This window comes from Ciconia boyciana, chromosome 5 (assembly GCF_034638445.1).
Source record: "Ciconia boyciana chromosome 5, ASM3463844v1, whole genome shotgun sequence".
Taxonomy (NCBI): Eukaryota; Metazoa; Chordata; class Aves; order Ciconiiformes; family Ciconiidae; genus Ciconia; species Ciconia boyciana.
In genome coordinates this window covers 17,322,903-17,345,963 of record NC_132938.1, presented here as the reverse complement: position 1 = coordinate 17,345,963, position 23,061 = coordinate 17,322,903, and the positions used below count along the sequence as shown (strand labels likewise).

At 38.3% G+C, this 23,061-nt stretch overlaps 1 protein-coding gene across 2 annotated transcripts; it reads right to left on the bottom strand.

Annotated features, from left to right (window-relative positions):
* Positions 1-440: 440 nt before the first annotated feature.
* Positions 441-21,941, bottom strand: BST1 (bone marrow stromal cell antigen 1). Of its 2 annotated transcripts, XM_072863427.1 has the most exons (10): positions 21,904-21,941; positions 18,925-19,038; positions 15,108-15,237; positions 13,866-14,001; positions 13,297-13,379; positions 12,650-12,726; positions 9,546-9,638; positions 7,472-7,558; positions 6,972-7,031; positions 441-3,826 (listed from the first exon to the last, which is right to left on the bottom strand). In XM_072863427.1, the coding sequence occupies exons 1-10, from the start codon at positions 21,933-21,935 to the stop codon at positions 3,712-3,714; spliced, it is 927 nt and encodes a 308-aa protein (XP_072719528.1). In that variant the 5' UTR covers positions 21,936-21,941; the 3' UTR covers positions 441-3,711. The 2 variants fall into 2 exon arrangements, with proteins under 2 accessions (XP_072719528.1, XP_072719527.1); XM_072863426.1 differs by lacking the exon at positions 21,904-21,941 and having other exon boundaries at positions 18,925-19,302.
* Between the last annotated feature and the right edge of the window lie 1,120 nt (positions 21,942-23,061).

The window sequence follows — 23,061 nt, the reverse complement described above, 5'->3', positions numbered from 1 at the left end:
TGTATTCTCCACCTCTTAAATGGCAAGTAAATTTAGACTGGGCAGAAGCTGGAATTAGGAAAAACCTGAAAATCAGAAAACTACTTGTAAAGTGCTTGAGCCACACTAACATTTGGCTAAATTAAGATACTGTACCTCTCCATACCGAGCTATTTTAAACCAAGCTTCTTGGCTCTGCTAAAAGCACCCTTCTTCCACTTTACACTCTCTATTGTTGAAGCAGAATACACCAGAATTGTTTCTAGCTAATCCAGTTGAAAAGCAAACTATCAAAAGAGTTAGCTTTCTTTGAACAATAAGTCTTATGCAGCTTCTTGAGGTTTCAGTTCAAGTTTCACTACATTTGAGATTGCTGTCAGAAACACAGTCATGTTAGCTGAATATCACATCAAAGCCAATATGACAAAAATAAATGCCAGCAGTATAAAAAGGGCAGAGAGGTGAACAAGTTGTCCTTGCTTTATTCTCATAACTTCTTACTCCAGAGCACTCGAGAGTTTGCATTTAAAAGTAGACAGAGCAGGTATAAGCAGATGTATATGGGTGCATGCACATACATGCTGAAAAAAGGAATTACTCTGAATTAGAGTTCGGCTTTTGTCAGACACAATGACTGGAACACATGCATCAGAAAAAAAAAAAAGTAGGTTAGCAGAAGGGGAGATGATATTTATTTCTATATAGGAATGCAGAGTGTGACATAACTGAGTTCTTAAGTGGTCCACAAAATGGGCAAAGACAGGAAATACTACCTTAGCATCAGTAGTTTCCACAGGTCTGTCTGCAGAAATGCAGAGCACCTTGTAATACTCCTGTACATGATGCTTTCATTTGCCACGAGTAGTTGGATATTAACAGACCTACACAGGATTGTGGCACACAACTGGATTCAAAATGAAGTGATATACATAATGTTTTCATGTGAAACATTTTCCCCCTTGAATTCAGGTCCGGAGACAGCCGGTTTTGCAGTACTGCTAGTACAAGTATGAATGATTGAAACATTTTTAATCTATATTTGAAGCACCCTCCTGAACATTATCAGGCTTGCATGAGTTTACGTAGAAGGGCAGATGCCTTTGAGACTTTATGATTTCTGCAAATTTGGCACAGCTGTTATATGAGACATTGCTAATCAGAGCATTTACTGAGTGTTCAAGACAGAGCACAGGCATACCTAACCGATTCTCACCACGTAAGTGTAAAATATACGTGTAAATAGCACACTTTGTAGATGTAGAAATAAAAAAGAGAGAGATATATGGGATTCTCTTGCTCTCATGAACTTTTTGTTCATGTCTCTCCCTCCCTCTGGGACTAACAAATCACCTTATTGTTTCTCGCTTTGCTGATGCTTCTTCTGCCCCTCTGCTTCCAAGATGCCAGTCACACTGTTCTTTCACACAGATTAAAACCATTATATTAAACTAGAACAACCAATCCACACACAGCTTGAAATTTGCTGTAAGATGTCAGGAAGCCTATGTATCTAAAACTTTGCCATCTTTTTTTTCCCAGATATGTTAGTTGGTTAGCTAAAAATCTTTACAGAACTTCCCAAGCTTTTCCAGCAAGCTTGAGACACTTTATTCAAAAGATATTGGAAAAAAAATTTCTGTCTTTGCTATTGAGTTGAAGTAATGGGAAAAGAGGCAAGAACATTAGAAATAAGAGAACACTGCAAGAGGTTTCTGAGTGTGTTGATATGAGGTTATGCAGTAAATAAATAACCTCAAATTATTTTAATTGTATCTATCTGACTTTGTATTTGACTTTTTTTTTCCAAAACAGAATTATTTAGCACTTCCCGCAGTGTGTTTGGTATCCTATGTAACAGTCAGCACTGACTGCACTGCTGGAGTGGATTGCATCCAGAGGCTGGAAAGCTTTCACAGGCTGGAAAGCAAAAGTTGGCCAGCTGGGATGCTTGGCTTGTGGATAGAAGTTGCCTAAGAGGCATATGGCTTGTTAATGGTATTTAGCTATTCTCTGAATCCCACACACACTATAATATACAGGTCAGTGGGTAGGACAACACTAGACCAAACGATGGCTTGGACACCTATATGTGAGCCTCATATGCACTCTCTCTACAGCCTGTGGTCCGAAACGTGTCATGATGTGATCTGCTGTGGACAAAGAGAAGACTGATCAAAATTGCTAGGTTTAGTTATCTGAGATGTGTCTGTGTTACAAACAGACACCTCCCCTTATTCTGGCAGCTGCTGTTAAGGACAGCATCAAACAAGCAATAAAAATGAGGAGGATGTTGAAGGAACTAATCAAAGGACTAATGTTTCAGCATAGGTAGGGAACAATTTTGAGGCATAATACAGCCCAGATTTTCAAAGGTCTGTAACTTCTGATTTAAGTACTTTTGCAAGTGTCTGAAACAGACAAAAAGTCCTTCAAGCTGGAGCCTAAACCCAGCTATGACACAGGCAAACACAACTGTGTGTGTAATAGAAAGGCATTTGTATTAAAGCCAAATTAAAGATTATTACAGGAATGGAAGTCAGACAAATAAGCAACAACAACATATTTCAGATATTTTATCTTTCAAACATACAGCATGATATAGTTGTACCAGGGACTGAAAAGATGTAAATCTACTATGGAGTCCTAAATCAGATGCACTGAGATAACAAGAACATCCTATCCAAGCTTCCTGACAACCAGCTAATACAAACACAAATAAATAATACAGAAGCTAACAGAGAATGTGCAACAAAATTCTACTTAAAGTTATTTTCTAGAAGAACAACTATTTTTTTCCAAAGATTTATGTGTCATCTTGGTATCTGGATGTCTTGGTGGTTTAGAGGAGCATCTAGCTGGAACACTTAGATAATTCACAGAAGTAACTCAAGAGACCTTCAAGATGGCATCTGCTCTCTCCTCAATATATTCTGAAGCATGCTAACTAAGTTCACTGCCAGCAGGCAGATGTCTGACTTGGCAGGTTCTTGTCTGAATTTGATATGCCATCACATCATGGTGATCAACCATCACATCATGGTGGAAAACCTGTGGAACTTTCTAGACCTGGTATTCCTGACTATTGGCTATCCAGTGGCCCGGAAACAGCCAGCTGAGGAACAGCGCTGTGGATGACGAAGCGATCGATATTATGGAGTATAATACTGCATGCAAGTATGCAAGTCAGAATCTCGCTCTACGATAATTTCAGGTAAGTTTGGCCCAAGTACTGGTCCACTTATGAAAATGAGTTTAATTTTTCCACTGTCTCACCTATTGTATCTTGTACCAAGTGAGCAATCTAAGCTCTCTCCCATCTGAATTCTTATTTCCCCTTCCCAAAACATGATAATCAGACACTTCTAGTTTCCAAGGCCAAATGCTAGGACTGTTTTTACGAACAAGTAAGCTGTGTGGGAGATGTATGACAGGCATAGTTTCACTTTTCTTTCTGAAATATGTGAACAGGAATTATTAGTCTCAGTTTAATTCTGGAGAATAAAGATGAGAGGAAATAGCAATGGATTTCTTCTATTCAAGAAAAGGAAATGAAGGGTGAGGCTTTCTAGCAGCAGTAGAATAATTTTCTTACTAAAAGTAGTTGGTATCTAGATAGAAGTATGCAGGGTTTTAATATGCAGGTTTCCCAGTCCCAGAACTAGGGTGAAATGGCAGTGAGAAATTAGTTAAAGCCAAATTTATAGCCAGCTAGGGCAAACAGAGGATATGGATTCAGTTGATTAAAGCAAATCTGAACAAAAAGCCTACAAAAGAAACAGACATGAGCTTGTTCCAGCTGCCTCCTCTGTCTGAAGATATAGGTCCTCTTTGTGCTGCTGGTGCAGATCTAAAGAAAAGAAAACAAACAGGATGTTCACAGCACAGAGCTGAGTTAGGATTCTTTTAAATATCAGGGGTTTGTTGCCAAGGATGAAGTTTGCAGTCCAAGTGCTAAGCTAGAAGTTTCTTTATAAGAGCTCGCCACCAGATTCCCTTTGGCTGTCATGATTTTATAAACAGGATATCTGTGTGCAAAACCCTGGGACCACTCCCTTCTACCTTAGTACCTGAGCCTCCTTGCCTCTCCACATCCATTTACTGTCTCTGGCCTTACGCTTGAGATTGTATAGAGCTCTCCTAGACAGCAGTGGTCCTAGAGGTCTATAGTTTTATGGCACTTGATACAACAGTATCCAGATCCATTTCTAAGTCTCCCTGACATTGCAATAATGCAAGTAATAAATACCACTACTAATAGGTTGCATCTGGCTTCCTTTCTGCTTATGTTTGTAAGCCGTCGATGCCATCTAGTGGGTATTTTTTTACTTACAAGTTTTCTTCAATCATGAGGGTGTCAACAAGCCAAAGTCTAAATTTTGACTGAGCAGGAACATAGTTCAGGTCTGGAGAGGAATTAAGGGGCACTATCACTACCCAAGAAGCCCCAAGCAAATTACATTACCTTCTAGGTCATCCTTCTGCTACTCTGACACAGCCCTACTCCGCTGATGTAACGGGAGTTGTGACAAAAAGGGTCACTTGCACAACTCTGACGTTTTTGGGCTTGGGACATTATTCTCTGGAGTCTGAGAAGCCAGCTATCAGTCTTGTAACAGCAAATAGCCATTGTGAAAGAGCATGCAATGGAGCCTGCATGCCTAGTCTCACTGTTTATTACGGAAGTATGAAAATGTAATGTGTGTACACTGAGCACACACTATGCTAAGGAAGCCTTTCCTTAACAGATACACGCTCTTAATAGTGATACCACTACAGACCAAACTGTTCCCATGTCAGTTAATGGACCATCAGAGAGCAGGGATCCATCCACAGAGAAAACACATCTAGAAGGTAATCATCAAATAATTTATATACATCTGCTTAAGGCTCTTTCTGAAAGGGCAGCTAATTTCAATGGAGATGTTATTTACTGCAGAGAAGTAAGTGATTTGGGGAAAAGTGTAAGTATTCACTGGCTTGAAGTATTTCAGCTTCTTAAATTTCAGGGAGAGGCAGTGATAGTTAGCATTCAGATTGGGAAGCTCTGTCTTGATTAGGGATAGCACAGATATGAAGTGAATCAAGGCTATTACATCGCCATGCATACAGGAGAGAATAGAAGGCTCAGGAAGGAAAGAAGCAAGGAAACTTTCCCTAAGGGGGATGATAACAGCTGAGATGCTTAGTAGTTACCCCCAGGAGAGTATGAGACTGGTGCTTGGAATATGCTAGTGATTAAGTACCGACATCTATGGAAAGGAAGGGGTGGCTGCTCCCCTGCTTACATACTGCAAGCACTGTGTGGTAATACTGGAGAACTGGTATGCTTAGGTGAAAGAAAAAGACATTAATGGTTTCCAAAAGCCTTTTCATCCAGATTTCCTCAGCTGAGGAAGGTACCCACATGACAAAACTTTGAGGGAAATGGTTTAAAACCTGGGAGAAGAGAAAAATCTTCTGTTAAGAGTTCACAATATTATATTTTTTAAAGTCCTGTAAAGTGCTTTTTCTTCCAGTTTGTTGATATTGTCACCATGTTCACAGCTGTGATTTCGCATGGGACAACTGTATTTTCCTTTGACATATGAACAAAAGCCTTACCATTCACTGGCAGAACAAGGAAACCCTATTTTAATCCACCATGCAAGTGGTATCTAGTAATAAACAAATGCCTTAACAGGCCTGGAAGCCTGTTCTATGATCTAGTACCTAGAAGGAGTCTGGAGGTATCAGTGATATCTAAAATTCCACTGTTTGCATCACACATTTATAGGTTGGTGCTGGGATATAATTTGGATGTAAGAATAAATGTTGTCGCATGACAAGTAAAAGCTTTCAGTGACCAGCAGGAACAGAGAATACTCACTTTCTCTGTAAGGTTGTATTAAAAACTGAACATATGCTACAGAAAGTGATATACACCTCCTTTTCTGTACTGCGTGAAGCACTACTGCCACACAACCAGAGGCAGGCAAGCAGGAGTTGCACCTCTCTGCTGCCATAACCAGAGACAGCAAATCAGGTTTTTCATAGCACAAGTCATCATTACGGTATTAGATGGGTATTAACATACAAAAGATTTTGTATGTTGAATTAGGGCAGAAAGGACAGTAGGAGATAGGATGTGGCCAAATGTATGGATTATGCATAAAAATAATATAACTAGACAACAACAACTATGCATCTATGTATCCTGCAACTTTCCAAACTGTGAGGAAGTTTTCATATTCATATGTTCAAGTATCTTATGTGTACCTATACATGCAACAGCATATAGATTAAGAAATTTAAACACAATTGAAAACAGTCAACTTTACTGTAAATTCAAATTCACCGAAATACATCATAACTTCATTTAATCCTCTTTATACAATAAAGAAAAATATGGATAGGAAGGGAAACTATTAAAACTTAGTTTGTGAGTGATGCTTGCTAATTAAGAAAGTTGTATCTTGGATGTAATCTGCATTCTCTGCAGATAACCTACTGGCCCAAGGTAAATACATTAAAAATATAGAAATTGGGTTTGCACACAAAATGGAAGATTAAAAAAAAACTTCCTCAAAATTTGGAACTGAAAATTCCAGTAGCTGGACAAATGTTCTTTAGATCTATTGTCATTTGACCTACAATTTCATTATTCAAGGAAGAATATTAATGAAAACAATTTTGAATTTGTAACAGATTTTGCATCAGAACATTGATATTTACAGACTTCATTCATACCATCAGTGATATGCAGAGTGATTGTGATCAATGAGAACTGATTAACACCTAATTTTGAATGCCAGGTGCTCACAGACAATTGTGCACAATTTGTAGATAGAAACTGCTTACTCAATACACGGTAAGTAATAAATTCAAGAATACTGTATATTGCATATGGGTGATATATAACAGATGATAGAGGTGGAATCTGTTGAACTGTTGACCTCCGCATTATTTATTTGGTTGTAATGACACTGAGGATGGATTGAACTTCTTTTACTTACGATGAAAGGGTACACTTAGAATCATCAGGATAATCCACGCAGAGTAAGAACATTACAGGCCTGTGAAGATATAATTTTATTTAGCATCTTTCAGGCAGAAGACTGAGGAAAACAAATTAAGAAATGAAACAAACTCAACAGTACTATCATGTCTAAAGCTTTCCTTCAATGATATTTCTCTTAGAATCTACTGTGAATAACCAGAGCTGTGGATACTACTGTGAATAATCAGTAATTCTGTAGACATTCAACAGTGTTTTTAACTGTTGTTTAGATTTTCAATCCAAATAAAGATTTTAGAGTGAAGTGGAATACATGAGGCCATCTTCTGTGTCTGACATTGGGTAAATGCAATGTTCCACTTAGTTATACAATTATACAGTAAGGTGTAGTGTTTGCTCAAAGCACGTCTGAAAAATGCTAAGTCTGAAAAATGCGAGATTTAAAATAGATGAGGTGCTTCTGCATATACACTGTATTTATGAAGGATTTTCACTTACTTGTAATTGTCAGTGCAGGTGACATCATAACCAAGGGTTTTCAGCCTGTTTTCTAGTATCTTTACACTATGAGTTCCACAGGAATCTCTGTGAGAAAGGATTTTATTATTATTGCAAGTCTCTTATTATCTAATTTCCTTTCACTGAACTTGATGGAATTAGTAAAGTAAATCGCCATTACTTTGTCTCTTCCATATTCCTTAACACCTACAGAAAACTGGTGTACATTGCTATTTATAATGCTTCATTTGCTTACAGTCATTTAACATTTTATACTCAGTTTGCAGAGACTGGAAGATTGGCTTCAGCCTATGTAGCATTTGCAGATTCTATTAACCAATATTGCCACATTTAATATTTCACTAGGCAAACAGGAAAAGAGCTAAATAATTTTGTAAAATAATAAATGTTTCATTTGTAATATCCTTTGGCAGCTATTAAGATGCTGCTAAAGTTGATGATAGCTGTCTTTACAGAATAAGTTGGTTATAATAAATTAGAATTATTCTTCTTGTTAGAAGCTTGTCCTCTGTCTTGAATACAGAACAATAGAAAAACACAGGGAGAGCGAAAAAACCCAGAAACAATCCTAAATGCAGCTTCTGTGTTTAGCACTGATTTTTATTTTGTGGTCCAATTAGCAAAAGAAAGCTTGACATAGTGCAGAACCTACTGAGACCTCTAAAACTTGCACCAATGTCAGGTATTAAGGCCAGCGTTACTTACCCATTGGACAGTAAATACTCATGACTCTAAAGAAACCGTATGGGGATGAACAAAATAATTGTAAAAAGCAATTAATAAAAATACACAACTATTCCCATGCATCCAGACAAGCACAAACTGAAAGATAAATTAACATTCAGTGCTTGTCTTAAGTTTTCTTTGTAATAAGGGCAACTTCTGCAAAGGTGAGCTATATATTTTTTCCAGGAGGGTATGATTCTTTGATTTAAAGAGAAAAGCTGAGAAATCCTAATCTGAACCATGCTTCTCTTGTCACAGACTCCACAGCACCATGGTAAAATATGTGGTCTGGATTGGCCATGCCAAAATTTGATGAAAGAGAAGCAAAAGGAGATAGGAGAGAATAGGTGGGACGTGAAAGAGAAGTGACACAAAATGAGTGGATATAACTAAAAAGGGTTGAGTACAGAAGCCTCACGCTCCTAAGAATGCAGATGACACCAGGGGTTCAGCCACCAGTGGTGGATACGGTGACATTTGAGTCTGCTTCTCTGGCTCTCTTCAGCCAGGGCAGTTTTAAGACCAATGAAGTGCCAGCATGTGTTATATTAAAGTGCAGGGACCCTGCAGATGGTTGGAGAGAAACTGACTTCCTCTGCTCCTCCACCCTCAATTCATCTATGTACATTTGTAGGGGCCCCCACAAAAGCTGTAATGAATTAATTCTTCCTTTAATCAGTCCCAAACTAGGCCTAATTATTTTATTTTGTTAACTTCAAAGTCCATTTTCCACTGTGTTTCTGTTGAAAATCTTCACTTGGTCTTTGACTATTTACCAACAGGCTATTCTGTTTGGACTGACCTGGTTTTTGTTTGTTTTAAACGTAATTAACAGCAGAATTAGACCTGTTAAAGCCTACTTTTTGTGGTTGGATTGATTTTAAGTATTGAGAGAAGAAGGGCCCCCTGGTGGTATTTCCCTCCTTCTACTAATTTCCAAACAGTTAAGATAGGTGAAAATAAAAAGGACACATTTGGCAAGGTGAAAGAAATATTTTACGTGAACATTTAATCTGAAATTCAGACTTAGCCTTTTCTTAGTAAAACTGTTCATGATATATCTGCACTCAAGGTCTGAAGTCCACACACACCTATCTATAAACTAATGAGTGGACTCCAGACCTAATATTAGAATTTATTTTTATTTTGTCTAATTCTGGTATTTATGTAATCTTCGGGAATGGCAGAGTGAGCCTTATGTGTTAGTGAAAGCATCTAAAATATTTTAATTGCTATACAAATATAATCAAATAGAAAACTAAGGTGAAATTTTAAAGACAGGTTCAAAAAGGAGAAATGAAAATTTTTTTTGGAAGATATAACTTACATATCTGGTCCTTCAAGATCATCCACAACCCAGATGACAATTCGTGAGATTTTGTCTTTCTGGAGACTAGGTATTTCATAATCTGCAAAAAAACTGATTCAAGAAACAAATATTCAGAACTATAAAGAACAGGAAAAAAAAATCGTTTTTTCTCTTTGCAGTAATCAAAGCTCTGATCCTCCTGTAGGATATGGGCTTGCTTTACATTTATATCTTCTGATTACAATCAGACTCAACACAGAGTAGAAAAAATCTGATTGACATTCTGAATGTCCTCAAAGGTCAAAGACATTTAATCAGAAGTTTTGTTTTCACATTCTTCATCTTAGAGGGGCTCATCTGGAAAAAAGTTACAACTTAGAGTTGAACCAGAATGAAGTGAACTTTAACAAATGCAAAAACAAAACAAAAAGCACTTGATACTTAGCAAAAAAAGAAAAAGGTCGTTCTTGTAGTTATTGCTTTTAGAGACAATACAGGTTTGCTTTAAATAAAAAAACAGTAACAGCCACAAGACAAATATATTTTCAGATACAAAATCACAGCAACAATAACATGAAGTATTTGTCTAGGATACATAAAACCATAAAGAAGAAACTTCTAGACATGTCCATCCCTGGCCTAGGAACAATCTTTCACTTTATTGCCTTGTGTAAATTGACTTTGATAGGTATTTAAATGACAATTAAAACAAGACAATAAAATGGCAACTATATCTTCTTACATTAAATGGAAGATGCCAAATCCAAAGGATTATTTTAATGTCTGTAAATTGAATTTTTTGTGAGATGCAGGCATTTCAAAGCCACAGATTTCTAACCCTTCCAGCAAGATGTAGTGTAATGATTTCCCACCTTTTAATTGCTCTTTTTTTTTTTTTTTTTTTCCTCAGGAAGCTTGTAAGGGCTGTCTCTGCACTGCATGTTTAGTCCAAGTCTGAGCCTAGGTGTGTGCTCTGATTTGCCTATCATGGATCTTCTTAAATGTCTACATCTGGGCTGAAGAGTCTCTTAGCCACTTTAGACCCCCCCAGACCAGAAGGGACTGTTAATTGTCACCTCCTGGATGAGACCAGTGGTGGCAATGTGACCACCGCTCTGTCCTCCTGGTGCCTGCAGGCAAACTACTGGTGCTCTGGCATGGAAGCAGAAGATGTGCGGTGGTTGTCAGTGTCTGTTGGCAGCCAGCTGAGACATGTTCATGAAGTTAGCAAGTTAATTTAGACTTCTGGAGAAGTGGAACATGAGGCGGATATGAACAGTTGCCCTCTCTGGTTAAGTGTGGTATGGCAGTGGCTAACCAGAGACCAGGAGGAGCAACAGTAGGTTTGCTTGTCTGTCTAAGGTGTCCAAGCCTGTCTTAAACACATAGTGAAAATATAACAAAAAATAAAGATTCCAGTTATTTTTAACTCATTTGCTCATTCATGCATATGTTATTGCCAGCAAAAATAAAGCTTCCTCCAAAATATAAAGGAATCTTTAACTAGAGGAGTCAGAAACCATGGAGGAACAATGTACAATTTACTTCAGTAAACCAGTTCTTGAAATGACTAATATTATTAAAGAAGTCTGCCAACTACATTAAAACTGTGTCAATGAGTAAAGTTATTTCACAGTGATGTGAGAAATAAATCTTAAATGAAATGGTAACAGGTAACTAAATGATGATTTAAGCATACAAACTGTAATGCAGGATACACTTTGGAAGTAGCTTTCAAATGTCTGAAAACAGACCAGAGAGATATTTAGGAAGACAGGTAGATATTTCAGATTACCTTCTGCTATTAATTATTTAACCCTAAGCCTCTTTCAAACAAGATCTCTTAAATTAATTCAGTCATAAATGGGCCAGAAGATACACAGCAAAGAAAACAAATGGAGTAGCTGGCTTTGTTTTTTTCATGGCAGGCTGTGTTCCAATGGTGGAGATTTCACTGGTCATGATACCACCAGACAGGTGACCCAGGGAACTGGTGGAAAGAATTCATTTGTGTGTAAGAGGTTTCTGAACTAAGGAATCTGTAGATTAACAGAAATAAGGACTCTGTTTCTGAAATAAGGACTCTATATGGGATGCTGAGCATTGACCTGCTGCCAGGTATTATCATCTGGAGAAGACTTGATCCCAGCCGACCACCTGACCAACCCAAGGAGACCGTATAAGTCTTCTTGATTAGCTGAAAGCTGTGTACAGAGATGGACCTTTCAGGGGATGGAGGTTTTGGAACAGAAACTTTCTTGTTTCTCTCCTATCCGGAGATAAAATTAACTTTTCAATGATTATTTTTAGTCCTCAGTGAGCACACAGGAGCAGGGTCTGTTCTGCAGGGGTTTTTTTTGAGATTATTTTTGATCTGCCTTGGACAGGACAGTTGCTGAGGTAAGGAAAGATGTATTTTTCATCAAAGGTAGGCAGTCACTACAGCCACATAATCAGTAAAAGTTCATAAGGGTGTATTTTTACAATAAATCTTAAATATAAGCTTAGATTAACTTCTGCATAGTGGTACACTTGTAAATCAAGGAAAATACATCTGTCCTTAATATATGAGGGAATAAGGAGAAGAGGGAGCTAATCCCTGCTATTATCCTTCTCAATGAGCTTTTTTGCTTTCTTAAACCCTAATGGATCTCAAACTACCCCCTCTCTTGGTCATGGAGAAATAGCAGGACCAAGCACTTTCACTATAGAACTTAACAAGATTGCTCCTAGGCCTGACAGAGGCTAGACTCCCTGTAACCATGTCCTCTCCTTGGAGATGCCCCTGAATAGAAATTTTGTAACACTCATCTTTTTGAAGCCGTATACATTTTGCCACAGTATGTTGGCTGACTTGAAGGCTGCTTTCAAAGGGCATTTATCCTGCTTGCCACAGCAGTTTGTAAAATGCAGGAGTTAAAAGGATTGTTTTCATCCATTTCATGTTAATTCCTACAGCTGGGGACAATTAACAGCTGTCCCCACAACTCAGCAGACTTAGATGCAACAGGCTCTTTCAGCTACACTTCCCATGCTTTGTGCAGCAGAAGACCCAAACAACTGGTTGACCCTTTTTTTGCAGGCATCAGACCTTGTACACATAAGTAAGTCAGTTTTCTTACCCTGGGTCTGGATAAGCTCCTCCGACTGCAGAACCATTCAACAGGACATGTACCACCCCAGAACTGTGCTGCGCATACTGCAATACATAATTTTTTTCAGAACTCATCTTATAGATTTGTCATATGACTTTATATTATATTGCAAGCAACAATGACCAAGGAAAGAATTTTACCAAGAAAAGTATCAGAATTGTGAAAATAGTATCAAACTAGCACCCTAGCAGGTCACTAGAGTAGAGAGGACAAGAATTCAGTGCATCTTCTCAAACTATTTTCTCAAACCTATAGTTGCTTCAGCATAGGAAGAAAGCATTTTGGCACTCTGTGTTCAGTTTGATCTGTGAATAAAGGCTGTCAAATGTCACTTAAGACCTGTATTCAGTAGACAACTACTGTGCTTATTCTGCTTAGTATATGCTTAAAATATATTAACAAAGCTAACAGAATTTTAACACATTATCTAGCTAAGGTGAAAGTTAGGTTCCCCTTGCTAAAGCACTGTACCCAGTCTAAAAAAGCATATTTGTATCATAGGAAATAATCTATCACAGCTACAGACTTAAGTCTGTTTTGATCCGGTGATGTTTTCCTGAACCACCCAGGGCACACTCACTAATGTACAAAATCAGCACTAATGCACTATTTACAGTGATTGATGCCATCCTCCAGAAAGATTCCACTGCGTTGTTTTCACATTCCTCTGTGGTAGGGCAGGATTCATAGTCCAGTCCTGTAGGAAGGCACATGAGTGCTATTAGAGAGATAATAACGACCGTAAAAAGTGACTTTAGAAAGCAATTAAATATATTCCTGCATTACTCACTGAACATACAATATGGTCTGACATAACACTGAAAGCTGACAGTTGTATTTTTTTCTATCAATCATTTTCGATCCTTTGCAGTTTATACAGTGACATTCTGTGGATTCAATAATTTGGCTGAAACGGCTCCAACTCTATACCTGGCATGCTGAGAGCTCCACATTCAGAGGACTGAGAAGGAGGTTTAGCTCCTGTGCAGCACTGTTTAGATTTCTCTGTGTGCTCCCCTGACTGCAATGTTAAATGTTCACAGAAAACAGGAGAGAATGAGACAGTGAAGCTACATCTGATTTTTCTTGGGGGTAAGAGCAAAATTAGCTCCTCCAGAGCACAGCAGTCAGTCTCCATTATGGTTTTACAGACCGATGTTTAATATAGCACTCATCATCTTACCAGCGCTGTTTGCCTGCCCACACCAGTTTAGAAAATCTCCAAAGAAGCCAAACAGAGTATCACCCAGAGACATGTAGCGACGGCCTCTGCCAGAAAAGCTATTGACTAGCAGCTGATTATTTTCCCAGAAGACAGACTATATAAAAAAAAGAAAAAAAAAGAGAGATTAAATGAACCATCATTTGGGTGTGGACAAAATGAGATTATGGTGTGTTAAAAACAGTTTAAAATATGTTTTGGTATTTCTTTCAAAATCAAGCTAATAACCAGAAATGTTAGCTATCTCTTTAGAGGAAAAAAGTTTGTTCTTACAGTGGTGTAATTTATGATCACTAGAGGCTTGAAGGGCATTCATACCATGCTGGGAATGGATATAGACCATATTAAATATAGTTAGGCCTAGCTTTGCCTTCCTCAGCAGACAGATTTAGGAAAAGGGAGAAAAAAGGGAAGGCAGATATTTATAAGTGAGATATATCTTAACAGAATTCTCTCATACTGCTATGTTGGCTTTTAGTGTGAAAAAATCATATGTCTAGCTGTTATTACTGTGTTTGCAAAACTCTTTCATGAATTAAGCTATGTTGACAGGAGTATTTGTTGGTTTGTCGTGTCTCATTTAGAGATAAGGAACAATTGTGCTAGAAGAAAAACTGCTTCAAAGCACAACCTTTTAGAGAAGGCCAAAGCACACATTCTGATGGGATACAATGGCACGAAGAGCTGTGTTTTTTGCACTTTCACAGTTCTCTGCAGTTGCCAGCACATCAAACACCTACTGTTTTCCAACATATAATGGTGTCCTATCTAATTTCTACTTATGCTTGTTTAACATGTCATGTTTAACATGTCATTGCCCTAAGACTTGGCTGCGAGGAGTGGAAGCAAAAGATGATAGCAGGCACAATCTTTGCAGGCAGAGCACCTAACTTGAGGAAAAGTAGAGTGGAAGTTCAGGGACCACAACAGAGCTCCCGGCACGGCAGGAAAAATAGGGGATCTTTGTAGAATGAAAATAGAGAAGTTGCTGAGAAGTTACTGCATAAAATAAATGCAGTCAAACACATTGAAAAATGCCATCAAGCTTGAGCCTAGTTTGTAAACTATAGACAAGCCAAAAAATAATGAATCATAAGTCAGCCACAGAAGGACTCTTGGTCAATTTTGAACTGTGTCATGGAAATTTGCCACAGGACTGTTAATTTGTCACAGGACTGTTAACATAACATTAATAATAATTACCTTGTTAGGTGGAATTGTGTGCAATGACAGGTTGATAAATAATTCATAGTCCTTAGGTAGAATGCTGCAAGGATCCTTGTTAATAAATGCATTTTTAAATGCTTCCCATATCTCTGAACAATTCTTCTCACTGTAATCATTGAAACAAACAAATAGCAGAATTATTTTTTCAAAGCAGAGCAAGAAAGTAATTTGTTCCCAACTTCTTCAAATTCCCAAATTAAAAACCTCACAAGGTTAAGATAGATAGAAAACTGAAGTCAGGGTGGTAGAAAACTTGCAACCCAGGAAGAGCATATAGGTCTTGTCTTTTCCTGAATCCTAACAGCAGCAGATTAGGAACAAATAGCAATGAAAATATTAAGATTTACAGTGTGGAATTAGAAATACATAGTAATTCAACAAAAATCTTAGAAGGTACAGTATACACAGTGAGTGTGCTATCCAGCATTGTAGAAATACTAAAGAAAACAGCTTGCTTTTAAATTTTCCAGATTCAAAAAGCCATTTCAATTAAAGCGGAGCTATACATGCAAAGCGACTGGAATGTAAAATTACTCTTAAAATGTCAGATTCAAGTGCAGGAGGAGTTACTGAAAAGTTTCAATGGTCAGATAATGGTTTTGACAACTTCTGTGTGTATAGGCCCTAGGATTATGCAGCTTTACCTTGCTGGAATGAGTACACTGACCGTGTAGGACACATACTCTCACTGTGCAGTAGCTACAAGAATACTGTTAGGATTCAACATTGAAACTGCTTGTGTAGGGGTGCCTGAAATAAGATGCTAGACTGTGCACTTTGACAGTTCCCTTCTGCCAGCTCTGTGTTGGGGACAATAATCTCCCGCAGAAGGACAGGACAGGCCATCTAGGGACGGAAGAATCTTATCGCTCTGGATTTGCGGGATCTCATCTGTCACAGCTCTGAGCCTGCCTGGAGTAATTAAAAAGAGAATTGCTACTTTCACCACCTTCCCACAGTACCTTCTCCACATGCACTATGACAATATCTATGCTGGGAACACTCTGCGGAAGAGAATAATGTATTTTATGTGCATGCAGCATTCCTAACGCGAACAGCTGTAACTGAAAAGCTGTAGCTTGAACAACAGTAGTGCTGGTAAGTAAACCAAACTTTGCCATTAGAGTCTTGTGCTCATTTAATGTCATCCATAGACTGCAGGGTTTCTGCTGGCGCTTCTCCTCATGAGATTCTTTAAGGAGCTGCTTTGTGATGCTAAATGTCGCAGATACTTTAAAGTTAAAGGCCCCCTTGTGAGGAGCTATGCACCTCCCATGCAGGAAACAGACCACAGATTCTCTTACAGTAATCTCTGGTCATGCTTCCAACAACTATATAAAAAAACCCAATATATCATATGCAAATATGGGCTCTTGATCTGAAAATATTCCGTGATGCAATATGACCCTTGATCAGTAGTTCCAATGTTTATATATCCTTACTTGATAAAAGGATTTGCACCCTATTTCTGATTTCAAGTTGTTAAACTTTAGCTTCTGACAATTGTATATACTTATGTCTCATTCTGCTAAAGACCTGTATACTGTAAGCACACATTCATGCTAGTACTTGTAAATTATAATCAACTGAACTCTTAACATCTTTCTTGACAGTTGAATCCAGCGGTAATGTTCTAGTTATTTCACTTACTGCATTTTTTTTCTTCATGTCTTCTCATCCAGGTTTGAACAGCTTGTAAATCAAAAGGATTATTCTGCTCTGTTACTCAAAATTTCTTAGCTGGCAAAAATATATTTTGAAACTACAGGGTGGGGAAGGACTGTAGTTCAGGACAATTCCTTCCAATCTTAACAGACACTAATAAGTCATATTAGATTTATTTCATACTAATCAATTAAAAAAAAGTTTTCAAAACTTCCATTGTATACTACCAATAAAGAAATATGGGGGAAATGCACTACAGGAATATTTGTGTTATGCAGCATACTCCTACTAGAAAATTTCAAATATAATTTTCATTTAAATCCCTCACTTCTATATGATCATAACATTTTGTAAAATGCCTCTTTTAACTGCCATTTTGCATGTTCTGTTTTAACGGAAACTTTTTCTTATGTTTCTATAAATATCTTTATGTTTTAACTATGTTGCAGTGTAAAGACATGCTTTGCTAGCTTCTTTTCTGTTAGCAAATTATTTTTAAAAAATTATTCTATTTGCACATAAATTCAGAAGCAAAACCTATCCAGGTGGCTATGCCTCTGTAGAAGCTAGCCTGGGGGCAATTAATAAACAGACAATGAACAGAAAGAGTTATAAATAATTGGAGTATCTGTTTTGCACCTGTGCAATATGAAATTTCCATTTTGTTTAGACTACACTATTCGCTTATAGACCTAAGGGAAAGAGAAAAGAACACATAATATGAAATTAATTGCAGAGCTCTTCTTCTTATAATGCCACTTTGGGCCTTAATTCAGGAAAGCAGTCCTAATATCCAGCCTGGCTTCATGCTGTTCTGAGTAAGAATAATTTGATGAATGTGTTCAGACTTCTCAATTTTAAAATTATATTGTGAAAATGTCACAGGAATTAATTAGACCACAAAACTGTCATAAACATGAGACATATAGAAATACTTTCACAAATATTGTATGAAGTGAAGTGACATCTGTTAACTACAACAGGAACTCTATGTATCTAGAGCCTACTGCAAGACCAGACTGCATATACCTACACAACTGTTAACTGACTTAAGTTTTCATAGTTTACAGTTTATATTATATATTATACTGTAGGTGTGTAGAAATCTGTAGTTAAAGTTTACTGGCACCTTCCACTGTGATGTGTTTATAAATTTGCCAAACTTGAATCGTTCAGCTGAAATTTTAGTACTGTGTTATTGGCATTAGGATGATTTTTTATTTCATGGGGAACTTGAACCAAAACGCTTCTGATAAGAATGTTATTAGGAAGAAATAGGTTGTTTTGCCTTTGTTAAAAGCCATGAACCTGTTTTCAGTCCTGTATCTTCCTGTTCTGCAGCAGGAACTGAAAATGGGAAGTTGGGGGAAGGATGTAGTATTTGCTGATATTATGCAACATAATCTAACCCTGTTCAAGACCACAATTCAGTGCTGCAGGAACCCAGCCAGGCCCCCTCTGCAAATACCTCTTCAAACTATCAGGAAAAATCTTAGTGGCAGAATAAAGGCCTGAAGTCCAGGAGACTGTCCTTCCTAGTTTTTCCCTTTTTACTGAAGCCCAAACCATGTAAGGAAGACAGAAAAAGTGGTCATTTTAGCAAAGTGTGTGACTTACCTCCAGTTCTGTGTAATTAACACAGACAATGAAAGCTCATGGGTAATCATACTTCAGCAGTTGATTACTACTTGATTTTTCAGGTGGATGAGCTAATCAGTCTCTTTCAGTACCACAGGATAGCTATAAAGTGTGGTGCTTTCCTTCTTACATGACCTGACATACAAGGCATGCAAAAAGTAAAGCTGGTCTTCCCAGGAGCACTGTCAGATTTGGTACTTCAGAAATACCATCCCCGCCATTTCTGTGCGGTGTTCTCCTTACAGAACACTGTGGCACTAGGGGGGGAGAAATGTGAAATAAAAAGTTGGAGGGTTAAAAATCTTGCCTTAATTACACTACTTCTATTAATATGACACGCATCAAAGTTCATTTTTTGTTTCCAGACAGCTACAAGCATGTTGGCTTCAATAGGACCGCTTTCATGGCTAGGAGCAAAGCATCAGGCTTCTAATTAATAACCATTTTGTACAGAACATAAAAAACTAATCCAGAAACAAGCAAAGCTTACCCAACGGCAGGATTCACAGTTCTAATATAGTCATAGCATCTTCCGATGACAATACTTTCCAGATTTTGCGTTGTACCTTTACCTTTCCATTTCCTTCCCTGCACTTCTGAGAAGCTGTTCATAAACAGAACAGAGACAAGAGAGAGAGACAAAAAAAGGCTCTTCATCATGAATTTTTGACAACCCAAGTTCTTAAAAAAAAAAACGGCAAAAAAAAAAAGGAGGGTTAAATGATACAATTTAAATGGAAACCTGGAGGCTTAACGTTTAGTATTTTCAGTACTGGCTATAGCTCTGTACACAAAAGACGAAGTTAGACAGAAATCTGAGCCTTGCTGAGGACTGTAATCTGTTTCCTGGAACAGTTGCAGAACAGGAATACATCACTTCCTCGTGCCTAACTGGTTCCCACTTCAGAAAAACGAGACTTTTAAGGTCATGATATTGCCACCTGGTGCCAACCGGGAAGAATTACAACACATTTCAGTAAAAGGAGAAAAAAACTCTTACCACTTCAGTATTTATGATGCCTTAGGTTTGCTTAATACTCCTTGCCATGCTACACGTTCCTAAAACATCACAAGGGCTTGCAAGAAACAGGTTTTAAAACAGTTTCTTTGCGTCTTAGAAGGGCTACACTTTTAACACATATTTCTCTCATGGCTGAAAAAACTTTTCTGAAATACATATCAAGAAATATGCAGGTAAAGTGCTGATCTCATAAACACTCAAATTCCCAGGTGATCTTGTATCACACATAGGGGTAGCATTAGTCAGCTCTTTTTCCACCTCTCCCCTGGATACTGACAGCAACATTTTGGTGTGATGATACGTGTTTTAAAGTCTTCATGAACAAAACCGCCTTGCAGGCAGGAATCGATCATAACGAGAACCAAAAGGATTAAGACATACTTCCTGTGCACTGAAGAAATCCCTTCAACTTCCATTTACTCTTGTTCTACCTCCAGCTTCTTTTCCCTAAGTACTTTGTTAGATCATCAAATGGCATCAATTAATCTAATCTTCAGTGTAAATATTTTGTGGTATATACTGCTGCAAATACAGCCACACTACTTCTTTCCCTCTTTAAAAAAAATTACTTTTTCAACCTTCGAGTAATTGGCCTATGGACTCACATTTCTGAGGGACATGCTCGTTCTTTTTCTCTTTCTATTAAACAGTCTCCATGCCTCAGTGCATATATACATCTTTATTATTTATGTACTTATTTATGTAGTGTCATGCTTACATGGATGCACTGGTACTTAGCTGATGGATTTTGCTGAAGGCAAAATCTTGCTAATCATCAAGTAAATAGCTGATGATGGATTTCTCCTGTAAATGCGATAGAAAGATAACCAGTTGGTTTGTTACCTGCAGCAGAGTCTTCAGCAAAGCCAGATTTACCCAGAAATGGATGTGCAATGCTGTGCTTGATATGTTGGAGACACAGCAAATGCTGTACTTCAGTTCAGTTACTTCTCTGATGCTTTTTCTCCCTATTTCTCTTCCTAACCTCTCCAAAAATATGGCCATGCTGATAGGGCACCAGCATGTTAATTAAACGGTTTGAAGTCACTGCTCTGGGTTCAGGATTAGAGAGTGCAATAATCCATGGAAGTCAATGATTTTTTTTTATTATCAACTTTGCTGCAACCAAATTTTGCTCAATAATTTCAGGGCTAACAGAAAACAGAGGCATCACTGATATGATCTTCTATATAGAACAGGGCAGAAATTGTCACTGATTTTTGCATCAAGACTAAAACTTCTGCTTAAAATATACAGTAAAAGTTTAAAAGACATAAAGGTGGATACCGAGTTTTGGAATGGCTTTTCTACAAGGACACATCAGGTTAGGACTCGTCAGCCTTGAGAAGAAGATGTGGGTGCTGTGCAGTAGTGTTCTCCAAAAAAGAGACGACCTGTCGTAACATCCCAGAAGGAATGGAAATAAGTCCAACAACTGCTGGGATCCCCATCTCATTCCCTGTCGAGCTCCCTTTCCTCACTGGCCACTTCCAAAAACACAACATCAGGCCAGAAGGGCCTCAATCTGACTCAGCACAGCCATTTTTAATTTATGTTCTTAGTTTTGATTTAAGTACTTCACATGATGACTAAACTAACACACCTCCAGGGAAATTGTTCCAATGGTTTGATAGCCTTGAGAGTCAAACCTTAGCTCTGGCCTGAACTTGTCTACCTTTAGCTTCCAGTCATTGGATCTCATTATGTCTTTTTCTGTTACTTTAAACCTCAGAAACCTTCTCTCCATGTAAATTCTTGTAGAAAATGACCAAGTCTCCCCTTAAACTTGCCCATGAAAAATTCAGTATTTTAATCACATTATCAGGCACTTTCTCTTATAATAGTGTACTTCAGTGCCATGAACTGGCTGTCCGTCTTGCCTCCCAAGCTCTAGCAATTCATGCTGGATGCAGATCACTGTCCCTTGCTCTCTGCCCCTCTCTCCTAGAAGAGACTATTGTCCGTGAAGCAGAGTCAGCAAAACTGGCAGCATATTTGCTCTGGAGATACTCCAGTTCACAAACTGAATATTAACTCAAACAACCATGAAATTCAGCATATGTTTATATTCTGAAGCCTTGCAAGATGAGCAATGGACATGTTCTCTCTTGTTATTTCCACCAGATGGGAGTGGTAACTTCCAGCAGAAGGTGTAACAGGTGGGAAAATTAATCCTCTATTATTACTCAGGCATGAATTGCTGGCAGAATAACCCCAATTCTGTACGACTTCATGCTTTAGGCCTGGAAATATGACGTTGGAACTGCTCATATTAACAAGCACATCTGTAAGCAATGAACTTCACCAAACATAGTTTCTTGAGGGTTTGCGTCTTTGGTGCGTAATTCTACCTACAACAGTAACCCAAGGTCTAACCCGTTCCTTTGTATGCTGTCATACACTCTCTGTGCAAGAAATACAGAAGTCCAAAGCCAGAGCTGCACTTACTAGCCAAGCAGTAAATGCAACCATGAAACCATGGGCCAGCTGCGTAACACCTGTGCTTTGCCTTCCTTTTCTTCTCTCATGTGTAACTGCTTTTTTTTCCCCAAAGTTGTACGAATTTAACCTTCCAAGATTCATACGTATTTGCAAATATGATTAAGTAGTCCAGCCTGTTCAAAAGTCCTTGGAGGTGGAAAGGATGAATGGAAAAGGAAACACCCAGTACTGCAATTGCTTAAGCCTCATTTCCTTAGATAAAGAGATAAAAAGATTATTGTGCATAGTGTGATCTAGATAACCCTCATCACGTGATCTCTCCTTCTCAATTCACTATCTATTACTTTTACCAGCAATAATTTCTCATTTTATTCTTGAGCATTAGTACTTTGAGGAATACTGGACTAAAAATGTGTGCCTTTGCTTGAAATATTTCAATCTGTTTACAATTAATTGTTTACATCTATAAATTAGCTAGCTTTTAATCTATTTAATAGCCACAACATAGATTTTGTACAATAATAGTTTTCAGTCAGAAAGGTCTGCTCCATTTATTGTATGTTTGACAAAGCATTTTTGGTACATTTACTACACATTGCCATATTGTCTGATAGTTACACCTTTTGTCAAACTGATGTGTAATCTCAATTCTACTAAGTGTTCCTACTTTTTCTGAAATGTTGCATGGGCAGATGAGTATCAAAGGCCGGCGTTCCTCCTCCTTTTGTCTTGGATGTTAAACAAACGCGGCGCTTAACTCTGCTTATCTGGCACAAACGCTGCGAAAAGTTGGGCGCAGATGCCCCGCTGCAGCCCAGTCTGGGACACATCATACGTCTTCCCTCACAAACACCAGTTCACCTGCAGACACCCTCTTCATTCCTCACGTTGTCTCCTCCTCATTTGGGCGAAGCAAATTTTCTTTACTTCATGTAAACGCACAACGCAATTTTTAATTCCTTCCGACTTCATTAAAGGCATAAAAACTGCTGTGCCCCCGGCGTGCCAGGCTACCTGGCGGGCACGGAGACCCGCTACGCGGGACAGCGGCCGTGCCCCGGGCGCCGCCCGGGAGCCCGCCTGCACCAGCGGCCCCTCCCGCAGCTCTGGTCAGCCTCCTCCCCCGCATTCCGCAGGCCCGGCCCCTGAGCGCTGCTCACCGCG

Excerpts from the sequence above, each read along its gene's own strand:
- BST1 (XM_072863426.1), bottom strand. The coding sequence starts at position 19,094 with ATGATGAAGAGCCTTTTTTTGTCTCTCTCTCTTGTCTCTGTTCTGTTT. Across the intron at positions 12,727-13,296 it reads GGAGGATGGCATCAATCACT|TATGCGCAGCACAGTTCTGG; the intron begins GTAAATAGTGCA and ends TATGTATTGCAG. Across the intron at positions 7,032-7,471 it reads ACCTGCACTGACAATTACAA|GCCTGTAATGTTCTTACTCT; the intron begins GTAAGTGAAAAT and ends ATATCTTCACAG.